This window comes from Cetorhinus maximus, chromosome 11 (genome assembly GCF_964194155.1).
Source record: "Cetorhinus maximus chromosome 11, sCetMax3.hap1.1, whole genome shotgun sequence".
Taxonomy (NCBI): domain Eukaryota; kingdom Metazoa; phylum Chordata; class Chondrichthyes; order Lamniformes; family Cetorhinidae; genus Cetorhinus; species Cetorhinus maximus.
Genome location: NC_135889.1, coordinates 14,015,541 through 14,042,524, shown reverse-complemented (window position 1 = coordinate 14,042,524; position 26,984 = coordinate 14,015,541). Strand labels below are relative to the sequence as shown.

Below are 26,984 nucleotides of genomic sequence, written 5' to 3'. Positions count from 1 at the left end.
CTCTTCTCTTTGTGGGCTTACTAAGTACTGGCCAAGGGAGTTCGCCTGAATGTACTTTAAGAATTCTGTGTCAGCTATATCTTTAACACTGATCTTTACCGTTAATATTAGGGTGGAGATTCTGACCTCCTATTTGGGCCATCACTAAGACTGCCTATTTCTACCTCTGTAACATTGCCCAAGTTCACCCATCTCAGTTCTTCAGCTGCGGAAGCCCTCATCCATGCCTTCATTACCTTGAGACTTGACTATTCCAACGCACTCCTAGCTAGTCTCCCACATTCTACCCTCTGTAAGCTTGAGGTCATCCAAACTTTGCTGCCTGATTCCCAACTCACACCAAATCCTGTTCCTGCCATCACCCAAATGCTCGCTGACCTACACTAGCTCACAGTCCAGCAACATCTTGATTTTAAAATTCTCATCCTTGTTTTCAAACCCCTCCATGGCCTCACCCCTCCCTATCTCTGTAATCTCCAGCCCCACGATCCTCAGAGATCTCTGTGCTCCTCTAAATCTGGCCTCTTGAGCATCTCCAATCTTAGTTGTTCCACCATTGGTGGCTATGCTTTCAGTAGCTTAGGCCCCTAGCTCTGGAATTCCCTCCCTGAACCTTCTCACCCTCAATTCTCTCCTCTAAAACACTCCTTAAAATCTACCTTTTTGATCATGCTTTTGGTTATCTGACATATCTCCATATGTAGCTCAGTGTCATATTTTGTTTTATAATGCACCTGTGAAGTGCTTTGGACATATTATTACTCTAAAGATGCTGTATAATAAGTTGTTGTACTTGAAATCCCCCATTACTGCCCTAGGTTTTGCACTTCTCAGAAATTTACCTAAATATTAGCTCCTGACCTCCCTCTATAACATACCCCCAACAGCACAAATGCCCCATTTTGTTCTTCAGTTCAACCCATATGGTCCCAGTTGATGCTGTTTCTGGTTTATCATCCCTCCTCACAGCTGTAATTGTTTTGCATAAAACCAATATTGTTACGCACCACCCCCCAACCTTTTTTATCCCCGTCTCTCTCTCTCGTCTGAAAACCCCATAACCTGGAATGTTGAGCTGCCATTCCTGCCTTTCTCCAAGCCATTCAATATTAGCTATGATATCATACTTCCAAGTGCCTACCCATGCCATCAATTCATCTGTCTTATTTTGCTCCTTGCATTGAAGTATATAGCATTAAGCACTTCCTCTGTTGTCTATTTTCTAGCCTTTATTCCTTCTGCCTTCCACACTCGCCTACTAATTTTCTGCCTTCCATTTCCGGCTTTGCTTCTCTCCCTTCCGAGTCTGTATTCAGCCCCATGCCAAACTAGTTCAAACCCTCTCCGACATCACTAGCAACACTCTCCACGGCAATAGTCCAATTCGGGGCACCAGACTTTAGGCAGGATGTCAAGGCCTTGGAGAGGGTGCAGAGGAGTTACACTAGAATGGTACCTGGGGTGAGGGACTTCAGTTATGGGGAGATGCCGAGATTGTTCTCCGTGGAGCAGAGGAGGTGAAGGAGAGATTTGATTGCGATGTTTAGAATTATAAGGTGGTTTGATAGAGTAAATAGGGAGAAGCCATCTCCACTGGCAGGAGGGTCAGTAACTAGGGAACAAAGATTTGGCAAAAATATTGGCAAAAAAATCCAAGGGGGTAAAAAAAAGAGGAAACCCACATATGCATATTTGCTGATGACACTAATTTAGGTGGCATTGTATGCATAAAAGAGCAAAGAAATTTTGATGAATTAAGTGAATTAGCAGATCTGTAGCAAATGGATTGCAATGTAGGCTAACATGAGGTCATAGGAACAAAGGACTTAGGAGCACGAGTAGGCCTTTCCCATTCCACCCTTCGAGCTTGCTCTGCCATTCGATAAGATCATGGCTGATCTGATTGTGGTCTCAACTCCACATTCCTGTCTGACCTCAGGCCCCCTGGATCCACTTTTGATCCAAAAAGGTTAAAACAGGGTTCTTTCTAAAAGATGGAAATCTACAGACAGCGGAGGACCAAAGAGATTTAGGAGTCCAGGTACATAGCGATCATTAAAATATCATCAACAGTTACAGAAAATAATCAAAAGGATTAATGCAATGTTGGCCTTTATATCTAGAAGACTAGGAAAAGGGCTTAGGAGTCATACTTCAGTTACACAAAGCTGTGAGCAATTCTGAGCACCACACATTAGAAAGGATATACTGGCCTTGGAGGAAGTGCACCGTAGATTTACCAGAATGATAAATTGACTCCGGGCGTTAAATACACAGAACGATCACACAAACAGGGGTTATTTTCCCTGGAATTTGGAAGATTAAAGGGTGATTTAACCCAAGTTTTCAAGATATTAAGGGGAACAAGAGGTAGATACAGAGAAACTATTTCCACTGCATGGTGGGGTCTAGGATTGGAGGGCATAGTCTAAAAAACAGAGCCAAACCTTTCAGGAGTGAAGTTAGGAAACGCTCACACAAAGGGTGGCATATGTTTAGATCTCTCTTCCACAAATGGCAATCAACGTTAGATCAACTGTTAATTTTAAAACCAGGGCCGATAGATTTTTGCTGACCAAAGGTATTAAGAGAGATGGGGCAAAGGCAGGGGTATAGGGAGTTAGGTCACAGTTCAGGCATGATCTTATTGAATGACAGAGGGACTCGAGGGGCTAAATGGTCTACTCCTGTTCCTATGGAATTGATAAATACTTGAAAAGGAATGATATTCACGACCACCGGGAAAGAGTAAAGGAGTGGGACTAACTGGATAACTCTTTCAAAGGGCCGGCACAGGCTTGATGGGCTGAATGGCCGCCTTCTGTGCTAAAGATTCGATGATTCTAAATGGAATGCTAAGGCTCCCAAGTGGTTGTATTGATTCCAAGGTGATGCACCTGGAAATCAGAGATTGAAGCAGGAGTTCACTCTCTGAATCCACCTCGGTTCTCATACCTCTGAATCTCAGTTTTGAAACATTCCATTTTCAACACTTACTCAAAGAGGTAGGTTTTAAGGGGTGTCTTAATTGTAGAGAGGTTTAAGGAGGGAATCCCAGAGCTTAGGGCCTCGGTGACTGAAGGCAATGATGGGGCAAAGAAATCGGGGATGTACAAGGGGCCAGAATTAGGGAAACACATATTCCGAGGGCTGTACAGATGGAAGAGGCTACAGAAATAGGGTGGGATGAGTCCATGGAGGAACTTAAACACAAGGATGATCTATCAAAGAATACGAACATGGATGAGGAGTTTCAGCACTACATCAACAGTCCCTCAGTGACTTTTAAAGCACCTGAGGGCAGGTCCTTCAATAAAAAGGGACCAGATATATGTATGAAGACTACTGTTTTACAAGTTTGTTGTTCCTCAGCCTTACTCTATGGCTCTGAATCAAGGGCTATACTTGGAGAAGGCACATCAAGACTCTTGAGCATTTTCACCAACGTTCCTTACTCACAATCCTTTAAATGGATTAGGATGATCATAAAACCAAATCTGCTCTCAACTGGTTGTACCATCAATGAAGCTATGGTCATCAGACCACAACTTCACTGGCCTTGCCACTTAAATGGAGAACCCCAGACTCCCGAAATGACGACTTTAACCAGTATGGAGCTCCAGCCAAGGAAGCGTTGGCGGCCAAAGATCTGAAGACAGTTTGAAATCAACTTGATTCAAATCAAATTTGATATTCACATCAATATACAACAGTAAACCATCAAAGATGGCAAATTGACAATCCATGGGCAGACAGAGTTAATGAGTTTTGAACAAGCTAGGATCGCTAAAGATAAAGAGGGGCATAGAGTACAGCAACGTGTATGTTACAATTGTAAGCTTTATTAGATTATTGTGTTTTGGGACTGTGTCTTTAATTAAGATCAAAATGATGGGGTTCATGTGACCTGTTCCAGAATCTGCCTGACAGCAAGCCTGGGTGGTTTTATTGTTAGAGATTAAAGGGGTCTCAGGTTGTTTTATTGGGAAGAAGTTACAAGGTGTTTACAATTGGAGACAATGGCAACAGCCTATGTGCTAACAGTGGATAGACTGTGAGTCTCGAAAGTCCCAGAAGTGTTGAAGATGTCAAGTTGTAAACAGTAGTGCTTTAAACTGTCAATTTACTTCCAAGATAAAAGAGAGATGGGGTCTGAAGAATAGCTAATCAGCATATTGACCTGGATACAAGGCCCATGTGATTCATGTTGCCATGGTGATGGGCTTTGAGATGGAACGAGTACAGAGGAAGCCACTGTGATACCGGGTTACAGGCTTCCCTAAAATATCACTGTATATCTGCTAGGATCCGGCGGAGAAAGAACAGCTAGAGGCCAAATATCTCCATTGTTCACTGCGCTCGAATACGGGTGGAAGCTCACGCTCAGATTGAAACGACCAAATTTGCGAGGAGTTAGTACGAAGCTGGAAGATTCGCCTAGGGAGAGGGTCTCCAATAATACTCTAACTGTAAACGACAATTCTATGTTAGAAGATACCAGGCTGAGAAAGGAAAAGGATATATGTAAACCCTTGGGAGCTAAGGATCATTTAGGACTGATTCTGGGAGAGTAGAATGTCTCCTTAAAAGGACAGTGGAGCGTATATGTGAATTGTTTTTCTAGTTGGGCTAAGAATTAGAATGGGGGCATTCCATTCTGTGCCTTAAAGTATAAGTTATCCACAAAGACAGTGTTTAGTCACTAGCACTTTTAGTCTTTTGTTATAGTAAGCATCTTAAAATGCGAAATCTTATTACATCATCCTTTCAGCTATTAACTGGAATTTTGAATTTCTTTTTAAAAAGCTATCGGTCTGTACGGAGATCGTAACACATTGATACTGCACTTCTAATGTAGTAAAACATCCTAACGTGCTTCACAAGAGGGATATCAAACAAAATTTGACATCAAGCCACATAAGGAGATATTGAGACAGGTGATTAAAAGCTTGGTCAAAGAGGTAGGTTTCAAGGAGTTTCTTAAAGGAGGAGAGGTAAAGACAGAGAGGTTTAGGGGTAGAATTCCAGAGCTTAGGCCCAGGGGGAGGACACAGAAATAGGGAGCAGAAGAAATTTCTCTGGGATCGGCTTACAAAGCCCTCTAAAGCCATCATTCAAGACATGGCCAAATTAAAATTCAAACCTGTCTTCTGTTTTTATGATAGGAAACAATCTTATTTCAGCAATAATGAAGAGATTGCCAAAGGCTAACATACACAGTTTTCGCTGGGTGATCTTCAACACAAAGGAGTCCCATGTCTCTTGGTCTTGCCAGCTTTCCCACCTAGATGGGAAGCAGATGCATGAGAACACCACCACCTGCCAGTTCCCCGCCAAGCCACTCACCATCCTGACTTGGAACGATACTGCCGTTCCTTCACTGTCAGCGTAAACATATTCAACACCACTGGTGCATTTGCAACACCCTGGTGTAGAGAATGCCAAAGATTCACAGCCCTTTGTGTGAAGAAATTTTTCATCTCAGTCCTAAATGATCAGCCCCTTATCCTGAAGCTGTACCTGTGTTCTAGATTCCCCAGCCTGGGAAAACAACCTCTCTGTATCTACCCTGTCAAGCCCTTCAATATCATGTATGTTTCAATCAGATCACCTTCTCGTTCTTCTAAATTCCAGAGAATATAGACCCAATTTAATCAACCTCTCATATACCTCTTATAGCAGAACCCTTTCATCCTAGGGTCCAATCTAGCGAACCATCAGCATACCATCCCCAACGCAAGTACATCCTTCCTTAAATATGAAGGCCGAAATGGCACACAGTATTCCAGGTGTGCTCTCACCAAAGCCCTGTATAATTGTAGTAAGACTTCTTTATTCTTGTACTTTAACCCCCTTGCAATAAAAGCCAACATACCATTTGCCTTCCTAATTGCTTATAGTATCTGCGTGTTAACTTTGTGTTCTTTGTATGAGTACACTCAAGCCCCTTTGAATATCAACATTTACAAGTTTCACACCTTTTAAAAAATATTCTGATTTTCTATTCTTACTACCAAGATGAAAAACCTCACATTACCTCACATTATACTCCATCTGTCACCTTGTTGCCCCTCACTTAACCTGTCTATATTTCTTTGAAACCTCTTCATACCCTCCTCACAGCTTACATTCCCACCTAGCTTTGTATCACCAACAAACTCAGATAAATTACCCTGTCTCCTTGCCCAAGTCATTAATATATATTGTCAATAGCTGAGGCCCCAGCACTGATCCTTGCAGCACTCCACTTGTCACAGCCTGCCAACTTGAAAATGCCCCATTTATCCCTGCTCCTTGCTTCCTGTCCGTTAACCAATCTTCTATCCATGCTAATATATTACTGACAACCCCATGAGCCCTTATCTTATGGATTAACCTTTTGTGTGGCACCTTATCAAATGCCTTTTGGAAATTCAAGTATCCTACATCTATTGGTTCCCTTTTATCCACTCGAGTAGTTACATTCTCAAAAAGCACTAATAAGTTTGTCAAACATGATTTACCTTTCATAAAACAATGTTGAGTTTCTCTGAAGAATTAGAAAACCATAGTGTGATAAGACTTCCTCTTTGCATTGTCTGCATTGTTAAGACTTCCTTAATAATAGATTCCAGCACTTTCCCGACTACTGATTTTAGGCCAAACTGGCCTGTGGTGCCCATTTTCTCTCTTCCCTCCTTTCTTCAATAGTGGTGTTACATTTGCTAACTTCCAATCTGCTGGAAGCATTCTAGAATCTAGGGAATTTTGGAAAATCATGACCAATGCATCCCCTGTCTCTGTAGCTATGTCTTTTGGAACTCTAGGATGGAGGCTGTCAGGTCCTGGAGGTTTGTTGGAATTTAGCCCCTTAAGTTTCTCTAGTACTTAATTTCTGCTATTAATTACCTTGATTTCCTCACTCTTTTTAGCCCCTAGATTACCCTCTATTTCTGATATGTGGCTTGTGCCTTCCACTGTGAAGACAGGCACAAAATATTTGTTAATGTCTCTGGGATTTTCTCATTCCCCATGATAATTTATCCTGTCTCTGCTTCTCAGGAACCAATGTTTACTTTAGCTACTCTCCTTTTTAAACACTTGTAAATGTTCTGACAATCTGTTTTCATTCTTCTGGCCAGTTTACACTCTTCTACTCTATTTTTTCCCTTCTTAATCAACCTTTTGGTAACCCTTTCCTGGTTTTTAAGACACTCCCAAACTGCAGACTCACTACTATTCTTTGCAACATTATAAGCCTCTCATTTTAATCCTTCATCTCCTTAGTAAACCATAGATGGTTCTTTCTTGCTGAGCTTTTGTCTTTCAATGGAATGTATTTTTGCTGAGCATTTTGAATTGTTTCTTTAAATATCACCTCCTGTTTATTTACCATCATCCCTTTTAGTCTATTTACCTAATTAACCTTAGCCAGTTCTCCCCTCATACTTGTGTAATTGGCTTTGTTCAAGTTCAAGATTCTTGTTTATGATTGGAGTGCATCCTTTTCAAACTTATGACGGAATTCAGTTGTATTATGACCACTATTTCCCAGTGGATCTTTTACTACAAGATTACTCATTAACTTTGCCCAATTGCACAATGCCAGATCTAAAATAGCTTTATCACTAGTAGGTTCCACAACACCTTGCTCCAGGGAATTGTCACAAAAGCATTCTGCAAACAAGTTTGCAACCTGTTGCTAAGTTTAGGGACTTTAAATGTTCACGGAGTATATGGCAGGGGTTAACACAATCAAGTGCTCTACAGTTTGCAGTGTATATATTCTTCCCCCCTCCCCCACAAAAAAAAGTCTGGAAATTAAAAGCTCCCACCAGTTTTTTTTTAAAAAGCGGCACGAAAATGTCAGATTGCTGTAAAGCCTCAACCGGTTCACTCTCGGGGAAGGAAACCTGCCGGCCTTACCCAGTCTGGGCTATTTGTGACTCCAGTCCCACATCAAGATTGTTGGCTGTTATCTGGCCTCTGATGCGATCTGTAAAGAAGGCTCACTGCCACTGTCCCAGGGCTCTAGGGATGCGTAATAAAATGGCAGCCACGCCAGCAATGCCCCACATACTGAGAACAAAATTAAAAAGGCCAACTTGCTTTATAGGACGATGGCGAGAGGATGGCTTGCCGCACAGCCCCACCTCCCCAAACAAGCCCGAGAGAAGAGTTGCCCTACCTGTGTGTGTTCTCTGGTGGGCTTTCAAGTGTGAGCTCTTGGTGTAAACTTTCCGACAACCGTTAAACTGGCAGCGGTGGACTCTCTTCTTGTTGTCCGGCGAGGTCTCAAGGTCACCCTGTCCATTCTCACTCATCGCCTTGACCAGGCCAAGGCCTTTCCTCTGGACAACTTTCACCACCGTCGCGTCATCCGCGGCTGCCAGGGCATGCGGCGGCTTTAACAAATGTCTGCCGAGCTCCGGGGAGGAGGGCGGCGTGAGGGACGTCACGGCGTTGAGCTGGGCGGGGTTGACCGAGGCAGGGGCCTCGGGGGGCAGCTCCGCCGTCGTTTGTAAGGCGAAGGGCATTTCCAGCTGAAGCTTGTGGGGGGAGGTGGGGGTGGAAGGCAGCTCGCTGCTGTCCGGCTGCCTCCGGGGAAAGCTGGGCTGCAGAGGGTGTGCCAGCTCCCCTTCACCGCCAACTCCGGCTGAGGCACTCAGCATACAGTCCAACTCCTCCAGGAACGGGTCCGACAGCTTCTTGGGCTCCGTCTGAAGGTAGCGCTCCAATTCGAGGCATGTCTGGTAGGACAGGGTGGGGAATAAAATACAAATACAGGCATCACTGGTGGGAAACTTCCTGCTGAATTCCATTTTCAGAACACATTCAAGCAGAGAGAGAAAGCTTGTTAATCTGTTTAGACAGAGTCCAACACAAGAACATATACATAGAGCCTGTGCCATAGGCCCATCAATAACAGGGGTGTTGTGGGTGGGAGGGGAGGAAATGACACATTTTGATTTGGTAACCCCTTTTCCGGTAGGGTCTGGGACATTTTGAACATGTCAGCCAAACATCTAAAAAATAGAAGTGCGCTTTCGTAGCTGATCGGAAACCCTCATCCATGCCTTCGTCACCTCCAAATGTGACCATTCCAGTGCTCTCCATGGTTGGTCCCTCATCGTCCACCCTCACGAAACTCCAGCTCATCCAAACCTATACAGTCCCTATCTTAACCTGCACCAAGTCCCATTCACCCAAGACCCTTAACCCTTTGCTGATCTATATTGCCACCACCCCCTCCCCACCGTCTAGCAATACTTGCAATTTCAAATTTTCATTCTCGTGTTCAAACCCCTCTGTGGCCTCACCCCTTCCTATCCCTGCATCCTCCTCCAGCCCTCCATCCTTTCAGGAGCTCTGCATTCCTCTCACTCTGGCCTCTTGAGCATCTCCCACTCCCTTCACCCACCATTGGCAGCAGTCCCTTCAGCTGCCCAAGCCTCCAAATCTTGGAACTCCCTCCTTAACAGCACTGTGGGTGTACCATGGATGGCATAAGGTGGCTCACCACCACCTTAAGAGCAATTAGGATGAACAATAAATGCTGGCTCTAGACAGCAGTGCCCACACCCCGCAAAAGAATATACAAAAGAAAGCCTCTATAAACTTCTCACCCTTTAAGAATGTCTTTAAAATCCTACATCACCCCCCTAACATCTCCCTCCAGGTTTGTATTGATTTTTCCTTGGGTAGTGCTTCTGTGAAACACCGTAGAACTTTTTCCAAGTTAAAGGCACCATATAAATGCAAGTTTTTGTTGTTACCATGTGAGGGCTGAGTTATAAAAGCTGAGAAGGTTCGCAGTGAACTTACACCATCAAAACAAGCATTGGACCTCAAGGCCTGCAGTCAACCTTTACCCAACCGTCTCCAATCAGGTAGGATCATCATCTGCTCCATTTCCTCACCTGCAGCCTAGTCAGAGGCACACGCATGTCATGCACAGAGATGGTGGCAAGTGGCAGATCCTATGTTCTGCATTCAAGAGCAACAACTTGCATTTATATAGCGCCTTTAACATAGGCACATAGAGAGATAATAGGATGGAAGACTGGGACAAAGAGGTCGATGTTAAGGAACACCTTAAAAGGAGAGGGGGCCAGAGCAATTTAGGGAGGGAAATCCAAAACTCCGGATCTAGGCAGCTGAAGGCATGGCCACAATGGTGGGCTGACTGGAATCAAGGATATGCAAGATATTAGAATTGGATGAGTGCAGAGACCTCCAAGGATTGTAGGTGGTTATAGAGTAGGGACAGTGTGAGGCTATGGTGGGATTTGAACACACAGATTCTTTATTATCCTGCTATAGAAGAGCACACCAATTCCTTTATTCTCTCTCTCCTAACCTCCATCTCAGTAAATATGGCACACCAGACTCTTAAATCCTTCAGTGACGACGCTCCTCAAATAGCAGCTACATAAAAATATACTGGTTGCCCCTGGCTACCAGCAAATGGAAAGGGGGCCTTCCAAGAACAACACACGGCACTGGTTTCAAAGGTTGTAACCTCATCTCTAAGTGGGATTACAACTATAAATCAGCGGGGCTTCTTCAGCCCAATTTAAAGTTTATTGAGTGCAAATCAATGCCGATCCAGCTGATAGTTAGATTGACAGGCAGAATGAACTGTCCTTCATAGTATACACTAGACTGCGTCGGCAAGACTGGATGTGCTACCAGGACTGTGCACTAGTCCCAAGGTAACAAGAATAATAAAAATACGTGCCAGCATAAATGCAGATGAAATGGGGCCTAAAACCTAGGCTTCCCCAAGGAACTTGCATTTAGACTGATTGGAAGCGATTTCCCTGTGCCCACAAGCGATCACCAGACAGAAACATGGAAACTTAGAAAATAGGAGTAGGTCATTTGGCCATTCGAGCCTGCCCCACCTTTCAAAATGATCATGGCCGATACTCTCATCTCAATACCATTCCCCCGCTCTCTTCCCATACCCCTTGATGCCTTTCGAGTCTAGAAATCTACTTCCTTCTTAAATATATTTAGTGACCTGGCCTCCACAGACCTCTGTGGTAGAGAATGTTACAGGTTCACCACCCTCTGAGTGAAGAAGTGTCTCCTCATCTCAGTCCAAATGGCCTACCCAGTACCCTGAGACTGTGACCCCTTGTTCTAGACCCCACCCCAGCCAGAGGGAACATCATCCCTGCATCCGGTCTGTCCATCCCTGTCAGAATTTCATACATTTCAATGAGATCCCCTCTCATTCTTCTAAACTCCAGTGAATACAGGTCTAGTGGACCCAATCTCTCCTCATACGACAATCCTGCCATCCCATAAATCAGTCTGGTGAACCTTCAATGCACTCCCTCTATGGCAAGCATATCCTTTCATAGGTAAGGAGACCAAAACTGCACACAATGCTCCAGGTGTGGTCTCACCAAGGCCCTGTACAGCTACAGTAAGACATCCTTGCTCCTGTAATCAAGCCCTCTCACAATGAAGGCCACCATGCCATTTGCCTTCTTAACTGCTTGCTGCACCTGCATGTTTGCTTTCAGTGATTGGTGTTCAAGGACACCCAGGTCCCTTTGTACATCAACATATCCCAATCTATCACCATTTATATAATGCTCTGCCATTGTTTTCCCTACCATTAGCTACCAATGTTGGACAACTGTTGGTAGCTAGTAGTACCACCGATGGCACGTCTCCACACACTGGTTTTGACGGCACTTCAGAACAAGTGATCTGAAGTCCCACACTCCGTTACCCCCCGACCCTAGCCTCCCACAAAGCCCCAAAACACTGATGACTTACGTGGCTTTGGATGGGGACAGATGGGGTCTCTCACCAAGCAGTCCCTCACTGAGCACCACCCCTCCCTCCTCCAACTCCACATTTACCTGAGCTAAAAACACCAGATGCTCAGCCCTGGAAAACGAAGGGGTGAAAGGTGAGAAAACAAAGTGTCAGCACACATCGACTCTTTGAACTGAGATTTAATTAAAAGTAGGTCCTTTCCACTGGTGATTAAAACAGCAATCAATTCTTCCTTTCTGTGTTGAAGGCAGTCTTGCCATCTAGTAAAAGAATGAGTTAAAAAAGAGAAATTTTAAGATTCATTCAGCGACAGGCCAGTTGATATGAGAGACATTAAACTGAAGCCCACTAAGGCAATTCCGGTGGCTGTAAAAGATCCCATGACACTACCAAGAGCAGGAAATTCTCCTCGTGTCCTGGCTATGAATGAGGGAGCATCAGTGAGACTTCTGAGATGTGGTCACTGTTTTGATCGCAAGGTCCCTCAAGGTATTCACTGGAGTTTAGAAGAATGAAAGGGGATCTCATTGAAACGTATGAAATTCTGACAGGGATGGACAGACTGGATGCAGGGATGATGTTCCCTCTGGCTGGGGGGGGGGTCTAGAACAAGGGGTCACAGTCTCAGAGTACTGGGTAGGCCATTTGGACTGAGATGAGAAGACACTTCTTCACTCAGAGGGTGGTGAACCTGTAGAATTCTCTCCCACAGATAAGTGGCCAGTTCATTGTTTTTTGTGGTGCCGGTTGAGGTTTAGGTAATGGCCAGGGTCCTGGTTAGAACTCATCTGCTCTTTTTCAAATAAGGCCATGGGATCTTTTGTATCTCAGCTGAAAGATGGCGCCTTCAGCAGTGCTACACTCCCTCAGTCCTGTCCTGGAGTGTCGGTCTGGATTATGTGCTCAAGTCTCTGGAGTGGTACTGTGAACTCCCAATCTGGTGGCTCAGAGGCAACACTTCTACCCTCTGAGCCACTGCTGACACTTGTAACTGCACCTCCAAGCTATTAGTTCACACGTAAAGTACACTACACATTTTGTGGGAAGGCGTGATGGGGCTCCAATTATGGGTTGCTAATGAACTCACAATCACAATGTGCAACTATACAAAGAAGCAAATATTCTGACCTTCACCCCTCCCAGTCTCCTCAAATTATGTTTTATTTGTTCGTAGGTTGTGGGTGTCGCTGGCTAGGCCAACATTTATTGCTCATCCCTAATTGCCCTTGAGGTGGTGGTGGTGTGCTGCCCTCTTGAACCACAGCAGTCCATATGGTGTAGGTACACCCACAGAGCTATATGAGGAAGGGAGTTCAGGATTTTGACCCAGCGACAGTGAAGGAACAGTGGTATGGTTCCAAGTCAGGATGGCATCTGGCTTGGAGGGGAACTTGCAGGTGGTAGTGTTCCCTTGCATCTGCTGCCCTTGTCCTTCCAGGTGGTAGAGAGGTCGTAGGTTTGGAAGGTGCTGTCGAAGGAGCCTTGGTGAATTCCTGCAGTGCATCTTGTAGATGGTACACACTGCTGCCACTGTACGTCAGTGGCGGAGGGAGTGAATGTTTAGGGTGGTGGATGTGGTGCCGATCAAGCAGGCTGCTTTGTCCTGGATGGTGTCCAGCTTCTCAAGCATTGTGGGAGCTGCACTCATCCAGGCAAGTGGAGAGTATTCCATCACACTCCTGACTTGTGCCTTGCAGGTGGTGGACAGGCTTTGTGGAGTCAGGAGCAGAGTTACTCATCGCACAATTCCTAGTCTCAGACTTGCTCTTGTAGCCACAGTATTTATATGGCTAGTCCAATTCAGTTTCTGGTCAACAGTAACCCCCAGAATGTTGATAGTAGGGGATTCAGCAATGGTAATTGTCATTGAATGTTAGATTCTCTCTTGTTGGAGATGATCATTGCCTGACACTTGTGTGGTACAAATGTTACTTGCCACTTATCAACTCAAGCCTGAATTCTGCCCAGGTGTTTCTGCAAGTGGACACAGACTGCCTCAGTAAGTGAGGAATCACGAATGCGCTGAACATTGTGCAATCATTAGTGAACATCTGCACTTCTGACCTCACATTTGAGTAAAAGGTTATTGATGAAGCAGTTGAAGGTGGTTGGGCCTAGGACACTACCCTGAGGAACTCCTGCAGTGATATTCCGGGGCTGAGGTGATTGGCCTCCAACAACCACAATCATCCTTCTCTGTGTTAGGTATGACTCCAACCAGCGGAGCGTTCCCCCCCCCGCCCCCCGATTCACATTTACTTCAATTTTACTCGGACTCCTCGTTGTCAAAGACAGTCACCCTCACCTCTGGAGTTCAGCTCTTTCGTCCATGTTTGGACCAAGACTGTAATGCGGTCTGGAGCCGAGGGCCCTGGGGAAACTCAAACTGAGCACCAGTGAGCAGGTTATTGCTGAGTAAGTGTCACTTGATAGCACTGTCGATGACACCTTCCATCACTTTGCTGATGATTGAGAATAGATTGATGGGATGATCATTAACTTGACTGGATTGGATTTGTCCTGCTTCTTGGGCAATTTTCCACATTGTTAGACAGATGCCAGTATTGTAGCTGTACTGGAGCAGCTAGGAGTGCAGCTAATTCTGGAGCACAAGTCTTCAGTACTATTGCTGGAATGTTATCAGTCTCCATAGCCTTTGCAGTATCCAGTGCCTTCTGCCATTTAAAAATTTTTTCATGGGATTTGGACATCATTTGTTGCCCATCCTGAATTGCACTTGAACTGAGTGGCTTGTAAGGCCAGGAGAGTCAACCACATCGCTGTGGGTCTGTAGTCACATGTAGGCCAGACTAGGTAAGGACGGCAGATTTCCTTCCCTAAAGGACACTAGTGAACCAGATGGGTTTTTATGACAATTGATGATAGTCACCATTTCTGAGACTAGCTTTCAATTCCAGATCCTTTTTTTTAGTTAATTAATTGAATTTAAATTCCACCAGCTGCCAAGGTGGGATTTGAAACCTGCCCTCAGAGCATTAATCTGGGTCTCTGGATTACTAGCCCAGTGACATTATCACTCCGCCACTATCTCCACATTTCTTAATATCAGAGAGTGAACTGAATTGGCTGAAGGCAGGCAACTGTGGTGCTGGGGACCTCAGGAGGAGGCGGAGATGGATTGTCCACTTGGCACTTCTGGCTGAAGCAGTTTGCAAGTACTTCAGTCTTGTTTTTTTGCACTGATGTACTGAGCTCCCCCATAATGCATGTGCAGCCTCCTCCTCCTGTTGGCGTTTAATTGTCCACCACCATTTTGGAAATGGCAGGACTGGAGAGCATTCATCTGATCGGATGGCTGTGGAATGCTTATCTTTGTCTAACGCATGCTACTTCCACTGTTTAACATGCGTGTAGTCCTGTGTTGTAGCTTCACCAGGTTGACACTTCATTTTTAGGTATGCCTGGTGCTGCTCCTGGCATGCCCTCCTGTACCCTTCATTGAACCAGGGTTAATCCCCTGGTTTGATGGTAATGGTAGAGTGGGGGATATGCTGAGCCATGGGAGGTTTCAGATTGTGGTTGAATACAATTCTGCTGTTACTTTTGGTCAACAGTGCCTCATGGATGCTCAGTTTAGAACTGCTAGATCCATTCTGAATCAATCCCATTTAGCACAGTGGTAGAGCCATACAACACAATGGAGGGCATCTTCAATGTGAAGACAGGATTTCATCTCCACAAGCACTGTGTGATGTTCATTCCTACCATTGTTCTCATGGGCATATACATCTGCTACAAGTCAACTGGTGAGAGGTCATGGAGGCTTTTCCCTCTTGTAAGTTCCCTCACCACCTGTCCCAATCTGGCAGATAGGTCCTTCAGGACTCAGCCAGCTCAGTCACCCTCGGTGATGGACATTGAAGGTCCCCCTCCAGATTACATTCTGTGCCCTTGCCACTATCAGTGCTTCTTCCAACTGATGTTCAACATAGAGGAGCACTGACTGATCAGCTGGGGGAGAGAGCTAGATGGTAACTAACAGGAGGTTTCCTTGCCCATGTTTGACCTGATGCCATGAGACCTCATGGGGTCCAGAGTCGATGCTGAGGCCCCCCTTGGCCACAGCATCTTGACAGTATATCACTGTGCCACCATCTATAGGGGTCTGTGCTGCCATTGGGACAGGATGTACCCAGAGATGGTGATGGAGAAGTCTGGGACATGGTCTGTAAAGTATAATTCTGTGAGCGTGACTATGTCAGGCTGTTGCTTGACAGTGGGACAGCTCTCCCAATTTTGACACAAGTCCTCAGATATTGGTTAGGATGACCTTGCAGGATTGACTGGGCAGGGTGTGCATTTGTCATTTCCAGTGCCTAGGTCGATGATAGGTAGTCCACCCAGTTTTATTTATTCAATTTTTCTGTTTGATAACACTGAGAGGCTTGCTAGGCCATTCCAGAGGTCAATTAAGGGTCAAAGCACATTGCTGTGGGTCTGGAGTCACATGTAGACCAGGATACATCAAGGCAGCAGATTTCCTTTCTTAAAGGACATTAGTGAACCAAATTAGTTTTTAACGACAATCTGGTAGTTTCATGAGCATCGTTACTGAAAGTAACTTTTTATCCCAGATTTTTTTGAATTTAAACTTCCCCATCTGTAGTGACGGGCTTTGAACTTGTGTCTCCAGTGCATTAATCCTAGCCTCTGGATTCATCCAGTACATTCTAATTATGCTGCCGCTCCCAGAGCAGCAACCAACACTCGGGCCTCCTAAAACAGGCCTCGGAGTTGCACATGCCACCCTCAGACTCCCCTGACTCTGCCATCACTTAAATGTTAAAGATTAAGCACATGGAACAAGTTGAAACCTAGATCGGCCTTTCCAACGTGGATAGCAAGGTATTAAAGTAACACTTCCGATGAAAATCACAGGAGTCCTGAGCCAGTCACAAATGCTGGGCCTCCTTCCTCTCCCATAGAGGGACTTAAGTCTGCTTAACTTCATCTCCTCCTGTATCAGGACAATGGTCGACCGTGTGGGTCATTGGGTGGGAACAGAATGAATGTCAAGCAGCATTGTAGCCTATTGGAGCATAGTGTGTGGCCAGCGAGCAATATTTAACAAAAACACACACGCGATTTCACAGCTAGACAGAGAATAAGGGCATTGACTGGTCTCGAAACAGTACACAATATGACCAGATGAAACAGGCCCTGTGAGTATGCAGATTCCTTGATTTGATAGCCTAAGAGCAACTTTTCAACACAAAAACAAGTGCAGGAATTTGGACGGTGCCTTTGCACTGCATTGAGAACGCTTAAATTGCCTCTCCACTATACAGCCGATCCTGCCAGGCAGCCAGCTGTAAAGCCCCTCAACTCCAATGCCCAACACAAGTGGGCACACAGAATGCTTCCCAGCAGAAAGATTACACGGCAATTAGGAGAAAAGCCATTCAAAACTAACAGATCCTGCAGGCAGCCAAGGCAGTTAATGAAATGGGACTTCTGTGTCCGCAGCCCAGTGCTAAAGAAAATTAAATAGATTTTAATTATGCTGCAACACAGACAAGAGCTTTTCTTTCAGCTTTTGTAACTTCCTGGGGGATTCTGAGGGCTGGGGGTCATCAAGCCTCACTTTCCTCCTTCTAGCTTCTGCTCCCTATCTCTGTAACCTCCTCCAGCCTGCAACCCTCCGAGATCGCTGTGCGTCTAATTCTGGCCTCTTGCACGCCCGATTTCCTACCCCCCCCCCCCCCCACCCCGCCCACCATTGGCCTTCAGTCTTCAGCTGCCTAGGCCCTAAGATCTGGGATTCTTCCCTAAACCTTTCTAACTCTCTCCTCCTCTTCCAAGTTGCTTCTTAAAACCTACTCTCTTTGACCTGTTCTAATATCTCACGTGACTCGGTATCACATTTTACTTGATTACATTCCTGTGAGGCTGCACTGGGATGTTTTACAATGTTAAAGGTGCTATCTATATAGATACAAGTTGCTGTTTAGGTGTTAGCTTGGCTCAGCGAGCAACATTCTCAGTTCTTTGGTGTAAGATTGGTCCCTATTCTAGGGCCAAATTAACCACAACCTGTTATTTTGAGACTAGCGTTCCATACAGGCCAGACTAGGCCAGGCCAGGTAAGGACTGTTTGAGTTTTGAAAATGCAATCTGAAGTGTACTGCCTAGCTTGCCATGTTCCTGTGCCTCTGCAATGAGGCAAGCTGACTGTAGGCTGCCATTTCTAACCAGTTCAATAAAGCCCCTCACAGACACAGACACTGAAGACGACTTCTGGCCTTATACATGAAACATGGTGTCAGGAAGTGAAGAAAAAAATAGATTTTTGAGCCCAGGAAACGATGCAGAGAAGGCACCGGGAGCCTAGGAGCACAAAGATTCAAATCTGCAAAAAAGCTTCTGGACAAAAAGAAAAGCTGCAAGCAAAATACTGGCTACAAAAAAGACACAGCTAAGAAAGGCACACAGAAAAGGCTCAAATCTGTAGAAAGCTACTGAAAAAGGACAAAGGTAAAGCACTGAGATGTAGATGCAAAGGAAGTGCAGACAGTGTCTGCAAGTAAGTTACTGAGTGAGCAAAATGGCTACAGTAAATTTTCCAATCCCATCTCCAGTTGAATTGAAGAGTGATGCACGGAAAAACTGGCTATAATGGCAAAACTATGATATTCCAACAGAATTAATTAACAAGCCTGAACAGGTAAGAGTAGCCACACTTTTAACACTGTTGGGGAGGGACTGCTTCAAAGTGTATACCACACTAAAACTAACTGACGAGCAAAGAAAACAGACAGCAGGGATTTTGAATGCCTTGAACACACATTTTGAACCCTGGGTGAATGTTACATATGAACAATATGTGTTCAACACTAGAGTTCAGGGTGAAAATGAGACCACTGAACATTACATGATGGCAGTAATGCAGCTGGCAGAATCATGTGAATTTGGACAGCAAAAAGATGATCTGATTAAAAGTAGATTAGACACCCCTCAGTGAGAGCAAGTCTACTGAAAGATGAGAAACTGATGCTAAAGAAAGCAATAGACCGGTGTCAAAATGCAGAAGTTGTAAAACATCAGCTACAGCATATGTATGGCAGAACAGACCAGGACATACATTATGCTGAGAGACAGTCCAAGACAAAAAATAGCAGAGCAATTGTAGACAAAGGGCAGCCCACATGTAAACTGGGAGTGAAGTTGTTCCTTTACTGCAATTGGCTGGTCAGGGAGCATGGATCTCACAAGCTATACTAAGTACAGAACTACCATCAATGCCAGACGACCACATATCCACAACAACCCCAGTGGAACCACAACAGTTACCAAGGCAACAAGGGCCAACACTCTCCTGACAAAGAACATCACCCAGACAAACAGCCAATGTCAACGTGCACGTGCACCATTAAGAGACCCACACGATTTAAAGACAATGAATGCAATGCATGTGCAGTGACTGACTAGTAGAACAAACAGTTGTCAGTGCATGAGAACTGTGGGTGTATCGTGGGTAACTTGGGTAATTCACAGTCATACAGGATCGTGCATGCAAATATGTTTTTTGTTTGCTAGGAAGAGAGGGATGTTTGTATCTTTTCTTCAACATGAAAAGGGAGATGTTTGGATTTTGAAAATGCAATCTTACCAACTGTACTACCTAGCTTGCCATAGGCATGTGACTCTGCCTGGAGGCAAGCTGACTGTAGGCTGCCATTTCTAACCAGTTCAATGAAGCCTCTCACAGAGACAGACACTGATGAAGAGAGTTGTCCTTATATATGAACAAGGATGGCAGGTTTTCTTCCCTGAAAGACATCAGTGAATCAGATGGGTTTTAAAGTCAATCCAATAGTTTCATGGTCACTATTACTCATACCAGATTATAGTTCCAGGTTTAATAATTTTCTTAAAACTGAATTCAAATTCTCAAGCTGCCACAATGGATTTGAATGCTCAGTCTCTGGATTAGCCCAGTAACAACACAAACAGAGCCTTTTAACAACGTAACCTAATCGCGCGAGGACTGGTATTCAGATGATGTGACAAAGTAAATGAGGTAGCACAGTCATTGCCAAACACGTTCGGTTTTCTACGCTACACTGAGGGCACTGACTCTCTTCACCCCATTGCCAGCAACAGCGCTCTCTTCAGCAGCCTCTTTCTCCACACGGCAGCGGTCTTGGCTCAGCGGTAACACTCTCATTGCCGAGTCAGAAGGTTGCAGGTTCAAACCCCACTCCAGAGGTTTGAGCGCAAAACCTAGGCTGACCTTCCAGTACAGAGCTGAGGGAGTGCTGCACTGCTGGAGGTGCCCGTTAAACAGAGGCCCCATCTGTCCTCTCATTACTTCAAAGAAAATCAGGAGAATTCTCCCTACTGTTGAGGACAATATTTATCCCTCAATCAACATCACTAAAAAATTTATCTGGCCATTATCTCAATGCGGCTTGTGGCATCTTGCTGTGTGCAAATTAGCTACAGAGTTTCCTACAGTCCAAAAGTGACTACACTTCAAAAATACTTCATGAAGTACTTTGTGAGCTCTACAGAAATGCAAGTCTTTTTTTCTATTAGTTTCACACAGATCGAACTTTAGTCCCTCCATACTGCAAGAGACCCCCCCAAATCCTGGCACAAACGTTCGTGTTAAAGACTTCATTTCAAAGTGAGGTATCAGAGGGGTCAAAGGGAAGAAAAATCTCAAAATTTATTTCAAGACCTCAATTTTAAAAAGGGAAAAGCTAGTATCAGTTTGATGTCCTGGTGTACTTCCCCAGGCCTTCTCTTTGCCCCTTTGACCAGCACTGGTTTCTTATTTTCCCCTGAATACCCACTTTTACTGCCCTCTTGCGCTCCCGATCCCCAGCTGCCTCTTACCCTTACCTTTCAGGGGCAATGTCAGGAAGTTCTTCTTGAGGGTGGCATGTGTAACCCCCAAGGCCTGTTTCAGAAGGCCCGAGTGCTGGTCGCCTTGGGAACAGCAGCATAATTGTAATGTTACTGGATGAACCCAGAGGCCTGGATTAATGCTCTGGAGGCACAAGTTCAAATCCCATTGCTACAGATGGGGGAGTTTAAATTCAATTATCACAAATCTGGAATAAAAAGCTAGCTTCAGTAACAACGATCATGAAACTAGCAGATTGTCATAAAAACTAACCTGTCGCAGTGGAAATCGCCAAAATGATCTCGAGGGTGGGGATCATTTGAAAATTTCAAAACTGAGCTTGATAACCCTTAATACCCTTGCCTAACAAGTTAAGGAACCCTGGTGGATGAATGGATTTAAGAAACAGACCAGTCATGATCGAATGGCGTAACAGGCTCAAGGGGTTGAATGGCCTCCTCCTATTGCTAAATTGCTATGAAATAAAAGTGACAAGGTTGGTGGATGTATGGGGTGGGTGGTGGGGGGAAGCTGCAGTGATTTGTCTTCAGATTACATCCAAACTCAATGACTACTGCTTCGCTCCATAAGATGGCTGCCCAGACTGGTTTGTTTCAAGCGTTTCCCCAGTAGATGCAATGTGAAAGGGGCCGCTGCTCGGAGAGCAAGTCTGTGAGCCAAGGGAGCCTGAGTGAAGGCTTGCTGGTTTTATCACCATGTTGTACAAATTTCCGGCTGGAATATATTCATCAAGAGAGCCATTTAAATTCGGATTTCTACACTGTACAGACAAGCCAGACACAATCAATCACCAGCGGTTGCCTACTAATAGGATTAGACCGGGGAGTGGCGGTGAGGGGAGGGAAGCAGCTTCTCTGATGTCGCAGCACATCAGCTAATAAGGCAGCAGCTCCCTGGAATCACAGCCCACTTTCATTTCATTAACTTCTTCCGTAAGGATTAACTTTGGTTCAAATAGGATTGCAAGCCCTTTTTTTTTTAAACAAAAGAGGAAAGGTCAACCCCAGGAGATCAAATCACAGCCAATTAGATTAGATGGTAACTTCTTGTGGTCATGTTATTTGGTTATGCTTTAGCGATGCCTTTGCTCTGTGACAAGGCTGCTCAATTTTCCTGTGCCAACATTTTCTTGTTGCAATGTACATTTGCAACCTTTCTCTCCCAGTTTCAAAAGCCACCTTAGCTTCTGGAAGCCTACCAAAACTAAGCATTAAACACTTCAGGTGTTCTATTTTAAAATATGCCTATTTTCCGAAAGGAATTGGATACACCGGCACAGCTTTTCTTGATCTAGACTTGGGTGCACAGGGCAGAACCGTGCTAACAGAGTGTGATGGAGGCAGGCTCAAAAAGGAATTGGATAAGTACCTGAAGAGAAAAAAATTTGCAGGGCTATAGGGAAAGGCAGTAGATGAGAGACTCTTGCAGAGAGCCAAGACGGAAACAAAGGGCTGAATGGCCTCCTGTGCTGTCGGGGGTGGTCCTGGCATAGTGGTGTTGTCGCTGGACTGGTAATCCAGAGGCACAGGGTAATGCTCTGGGAACCTGGGTTCGAGGACCACCATGGCAGATGAATTCAATAATAACCTAGAATTAAAAGTCTGATATGACCACAAAACCATTGCCGATTGTCGTAAAAACCCATCTGGTTCACTAATGCCCTTTAGAGAAGGAAATCTGCCGCCCTTACTTGGTCTGGCCTACATGTGACTCCAGACCCATAGCAATCAAATGACCTCTGAACAAGGGCAATTAGGGATGGGCAATAAATGCAGGCCCAGCCAGTGAAACCCGCATCCCATGAACGAATAAAAAACAAATCTATTCTGTGATTTTTGTGGAAGAAAAAATTGCAGGGCTTTGGGGAAAGGGTAGGATAGTGGGACTAATTGGGTAGCACTTTCAAGGGGCTGACACAGACACAATGGACTGAACGACCTCCTTCTGTTGTTGGGTGATTCACTGATGGAAAGTGTGGAGAAATCACATTCACAATGTCATTTCTTACTTCTCACCCCTGTGATAAACCTACGGCCCTAGAAGGTTCCACGCGGTCAGCCGTGGTTCAGTTGCAGCACTCTCATCTCAGGAGTCAGAGGCTGCGGGATCTCATTCCAGAGAATTGAACACAAAATCTAGGCTGACACTCCAGCGCCAGTATTGAGGGAATGCTGCACAGTCGCAGGTACTGGCTTTGGGACAAGATGTTAAACTGAGGCAAAAACAAAAATAAAAATAGCTGGAAAAACTCAGCAGGTCTGACAGCATCTGCGGAGAGGAATACAGTTACAGTTCTGTTGAAGAGTCATATGGACTCGAAACGTTAACTGTATTCCTCTCCGCAGATGCTGTCAAACCTGCTGAGTTTTTCCAGCTATTTTTATTTTTGTTTTTGTTTCAGATTTCCAGCATCTGCAGCATTTTTCTTTTATGTTAAACTGAGGCCCTGTCTTCCCTCTCAGGTGGATGTAAAGGACCCCGGTACAATTCAGGACAAGAGCACCAGGATACCCCAGTATCCCGGCCAATATTTATTCCACAGCTGTAAGCATTAAAACAGATTATCTGGCCATTAGCACATTGCAGGAATTTGCTCTGTGCAAATTTGCTGCCAGGTTTCCTAGATAATGACAGCTTTGTACACTTCAACAGTGACTCCATTTCAAAAACTACTTCATTGGTCAGAAAGCATTTTGGGACTTTCCAAAGGTCATGAAAGGCGGTAAACAAATGCAAATTCTCTCTTTTCAAGAAGCTTCACCAAGTGGAAGCTTCACCAAGTGGTAGACAGGCAAATTGGGAAGTGGTGAAGACACCCTCCAATCTGTGAGGCTATTTGTTGGTCAGAGAGGGGAAATGCCAGTCCACTCGCAGGCTTCCAACAGTGCCCTCACCTCGCTGGGTACAAGAGAGCCCACCTCATATGGTCTTCAATTTCTCCACCCCCACCCCCAACCGGGTGCTCTGTGCCCCAACATTGGTCCGGGAAGGGATTTGGGTTTCCCGTTCTCAGTTACTCCATAAAATTGTGGATTTAAAAATGGGGGAAGCAATGGCCTTTCACCCCAGTGGAGGTGTGAACTGTGCAACAGTTTGGCCGTGACAAACTTTGCCCATTTCCATTATTTCCTATTCCACGCAACCCCCACCTTCACTTTCGACCGTGTTTCCCCCTCCCATTCTCTCCTGAAGGGAGCAGGAACCATCGAGCTCCAGCTGCCGCTCTGAGTGTACATGCCTCCAGGGCTGGTGCCGTCCCCCCAAATATGGTTGAATGACATTCAACACCGGGACTCTCGTGTAATTTTCACTCTGAAGCATTGGCGTTCGATTCTAGGCATCGAACGTCAAGAAGAATATACTGACCTTTGGAGGGGGTGCATTAGAATGATACAAGGGCTAAAAGGATTAAATTAAGAGGACAGGTTACACAGACTCATCTTATATTCTCTTGAGTATACAAGATTAAAGGGTGAACTAATTGAGGTGTACAAGATGATTAAAGGATTTTTTCTAGGGTAGAGAGAGAGAACCTATTTCTTGTGTGGTAGGAGAGTTCAGACACAACCTTAAAATTGGAGCTAGGACGTTCAGGGGATACCAGGAAGCATTTCTTCACACAAAGGGTAGTGGAAATCTGGAACTCTCTCCCCAGAAAAGCAGCTGAGACTCAGAGGCGGTTGAATGAAAGTTCCGAAAGGGGGATTGATCAATTTTTGTTGAGTAAGAATTTTAAGGATTATGGAACCAAAGCGAGTAGATGTAGTTAAGATACAGATCAACCATGATCTGACTGAATGGTGGAACAGGCTCAAGGGGCTGAATGGCCTACCGCCTGCTCTTATATTTCCAAACCCTGGACACAAAAGGTCAACTGCAATAGCCAGGGTAGGCTCTGGAAGGCCCTCTGTTTCTGTGTTCTATCAAGTGACCCCAGGCATATCCTCTCAAAAGCAATGAGTGCAGCAGGAAATGGAAGAATGAACACTCAGCATATATCCTGAGCTGGAAACTTGGAGATAATCAATTATCAGAGCAAAGCTCAAGGTATTCTGAACCTCAGCTGCACTCGAGATTAAACTCCCAACCAGTTCCGAGGAGGGAACCATACGCGACATGTCCACTGACTTGTGCTGTTTCTACAGCAGGAGGTTTGAAGGGCCAAATGGCCTACTCCTGCTCCTATTTCTTATGTTCTGCGTAGTCCAATAGAAATCGCTGACTAGCCATAGGAGTGGCTGGGGTGACACTGTTTGCCTGTACTCGCTAACTGTTGTATTGAGCACAAGGCGTTGTCTACAAGAAACTGTGCTTCACATATACATTTATTTAACAAACATCGGCCGAAGATATAGAAGCTCTCCGTGATCAAAAAAACACCCTCGTTTTCGTCTCATCATTTTATCAACAAAAAACACAAAAAAGGTCCAAATTCACCTGCGTACAACAGTGAATGAGTACTGAATTCACAAGTCCAACAATGGTGAATGTTACTCATTCTTATTCAATCTGAAATTAGACCAGCCAAGTCTGGATCACCAATTAGCCGCAGATGGTTAATTCACTGGTCAACATGTTGCTTGACCTGTTGATTGTCTCCAGTGTTAGCTGTTCCTTCAAAACTGCAGTCACTTTCTCTCGCACTCAAGCTGCACAGGAAATAGTATAACTAGACAATGAATGAAAATCTACCTATACAACATGGAAAAGATGTGTTACTGGTAATATCCCTTGTATTAAGCTTTAGTGGAGGCTCCATCCTTCTCTATGTCAGCTGGCAGAGCCGGGCTGTGCTGTTGCAATAGATTTATTTGCTCCTAAGATAAAAATGCACACAAACCTCCAAAGGATACTGTACAAAGACCAGCATCTGAATACTTAATGCATTCACTCCTTTGTCTGCCAGTTCAACAAGAAGCATTACCCTGTTTAAAATGAACAGCAGGCAAAAGGCAAAGGAATTAAATCCAAATATGGTTGAAGCTTTTGTATGCCAATTGCTGCAGAGGGCGATTTCTCAGCCCTGCAGTGTGCAGCGTACCTTGTCAACACCAGATTCATTTTGATGAGACCAAGAGCCGGTACGAACAGCAATGAGCTGTAGTTAAGTTCATGGCAACTCACCTCTCACCCCTGTGTCAGAAGGCTGTGGGTTCAAACCCCGCACCGGAGAATCAATCACATTATCCAGGCTGGCATTCCAATGCAGTACTGCTGCACTGTCAGAGGTGCCATCTTTCAGATGAGATGTTAAACCCATGCCCTCTCAGGTGGACATATATGGCACTATATCAAAGAAAAGCAGGGGGAGGGGGCAAGGTTATTCTCATTGTTCTGAGCAATATTAATCCCTCAACCAACATGACCTAAAAAAAAAAGTCATTTATCTCCTTGCTGTGTGTAGCGTTCATTAGTAAAAAAGGAGTCCTCAATGGATCCAATCTTGGAGTTCAAGCTAAGCCAGCTAAACAGAGAATCCATGGAAAGCTTCATCACACAAAGGTTTGTGTGAATTGGAAAATTGGAACTCACTGCATCAGAAAGGGGACAAATGAGGAACCAATTGTAGTGCAAATTGTACAAGATAGACTAGATTAACTTGATATTGAAGTATTTGATGTAAATATATGGGAAAAGGGGCAGGAAATTGGGATTAAGAGTTCCAACAGCTAACAAAATGACAGAAGCTCAATGGGCCAAATGGCTTCCATCTAGTCCTTCAAATACAAGGAAATCAAAATGCTTGTGATCATGAGAGGTGACTGGGTATAATAAAATTGTGGAGGGTTAATGGGAAGGATTATAAGTGATTTCTTTTGCACTAATGAGATCCAGCAGTGCTAGGAATGGAAGAAATTTGTGCTAATTGAACACAAATACCAAGCATTTCCAGGTCAGATACGGCACATGTTAAATATCCCAGAAATGTGCTTCTAGCTCCAAACAGTAAGAACACCCTCTGCTGCTCCAGGCTCACAATGGTCATCCATGGCTCAGGTGTGTAGCATTCTCACCTCCGAGTCAGAGGTTGAGAGTTCTGCCCTACTCCAGAGTCTGGAACACACAAGCTGCCTTGACACCCAAGTGCTGTACTGAGGGAGTGCTACACTGTCAAGGGCCATCTTTCAAATCAGATGTTAAACCGAGGTCCCATGTGCACTCAGGTATAAACAGATGAATTAGGAGCAGGAGTAGGCCATTTGGCCCCTCCAGACTGTTCTGCCATTTGATAAGATCATGGCTGATCTGATTGTGGCCTCTAATTGTCTGTTTACCCCCTATACCCTTTGACTCCCTTGTCATCAAGAATCTA

The 26,984-nt window shown here is 44.8% G+C and overlaps 1 protein-coding gene across 1 annotated transcript in view; it reads right to left on the bottom strand.

Annotated features, from left to right (window-relative positions):
• Positions 1 to 26,984, bottom strand: part of LOC144686407 (Krueppel-like factor 7) — a 75,931-nt gene that overhangs the window by 23,123 nt on the left and 25,824 nt on the right. The window contains exon 2 of the mRNA XM_078551560.1: positions 8,168 to 8,729. Coding sequence (XP_078407686.1) covers positions 8,168 to 8,729 — 562 coding nt within the window. The remainder of the gene's footprint in view (positions 1 to 8,167; positions 8,730 to 26,984) is intronic.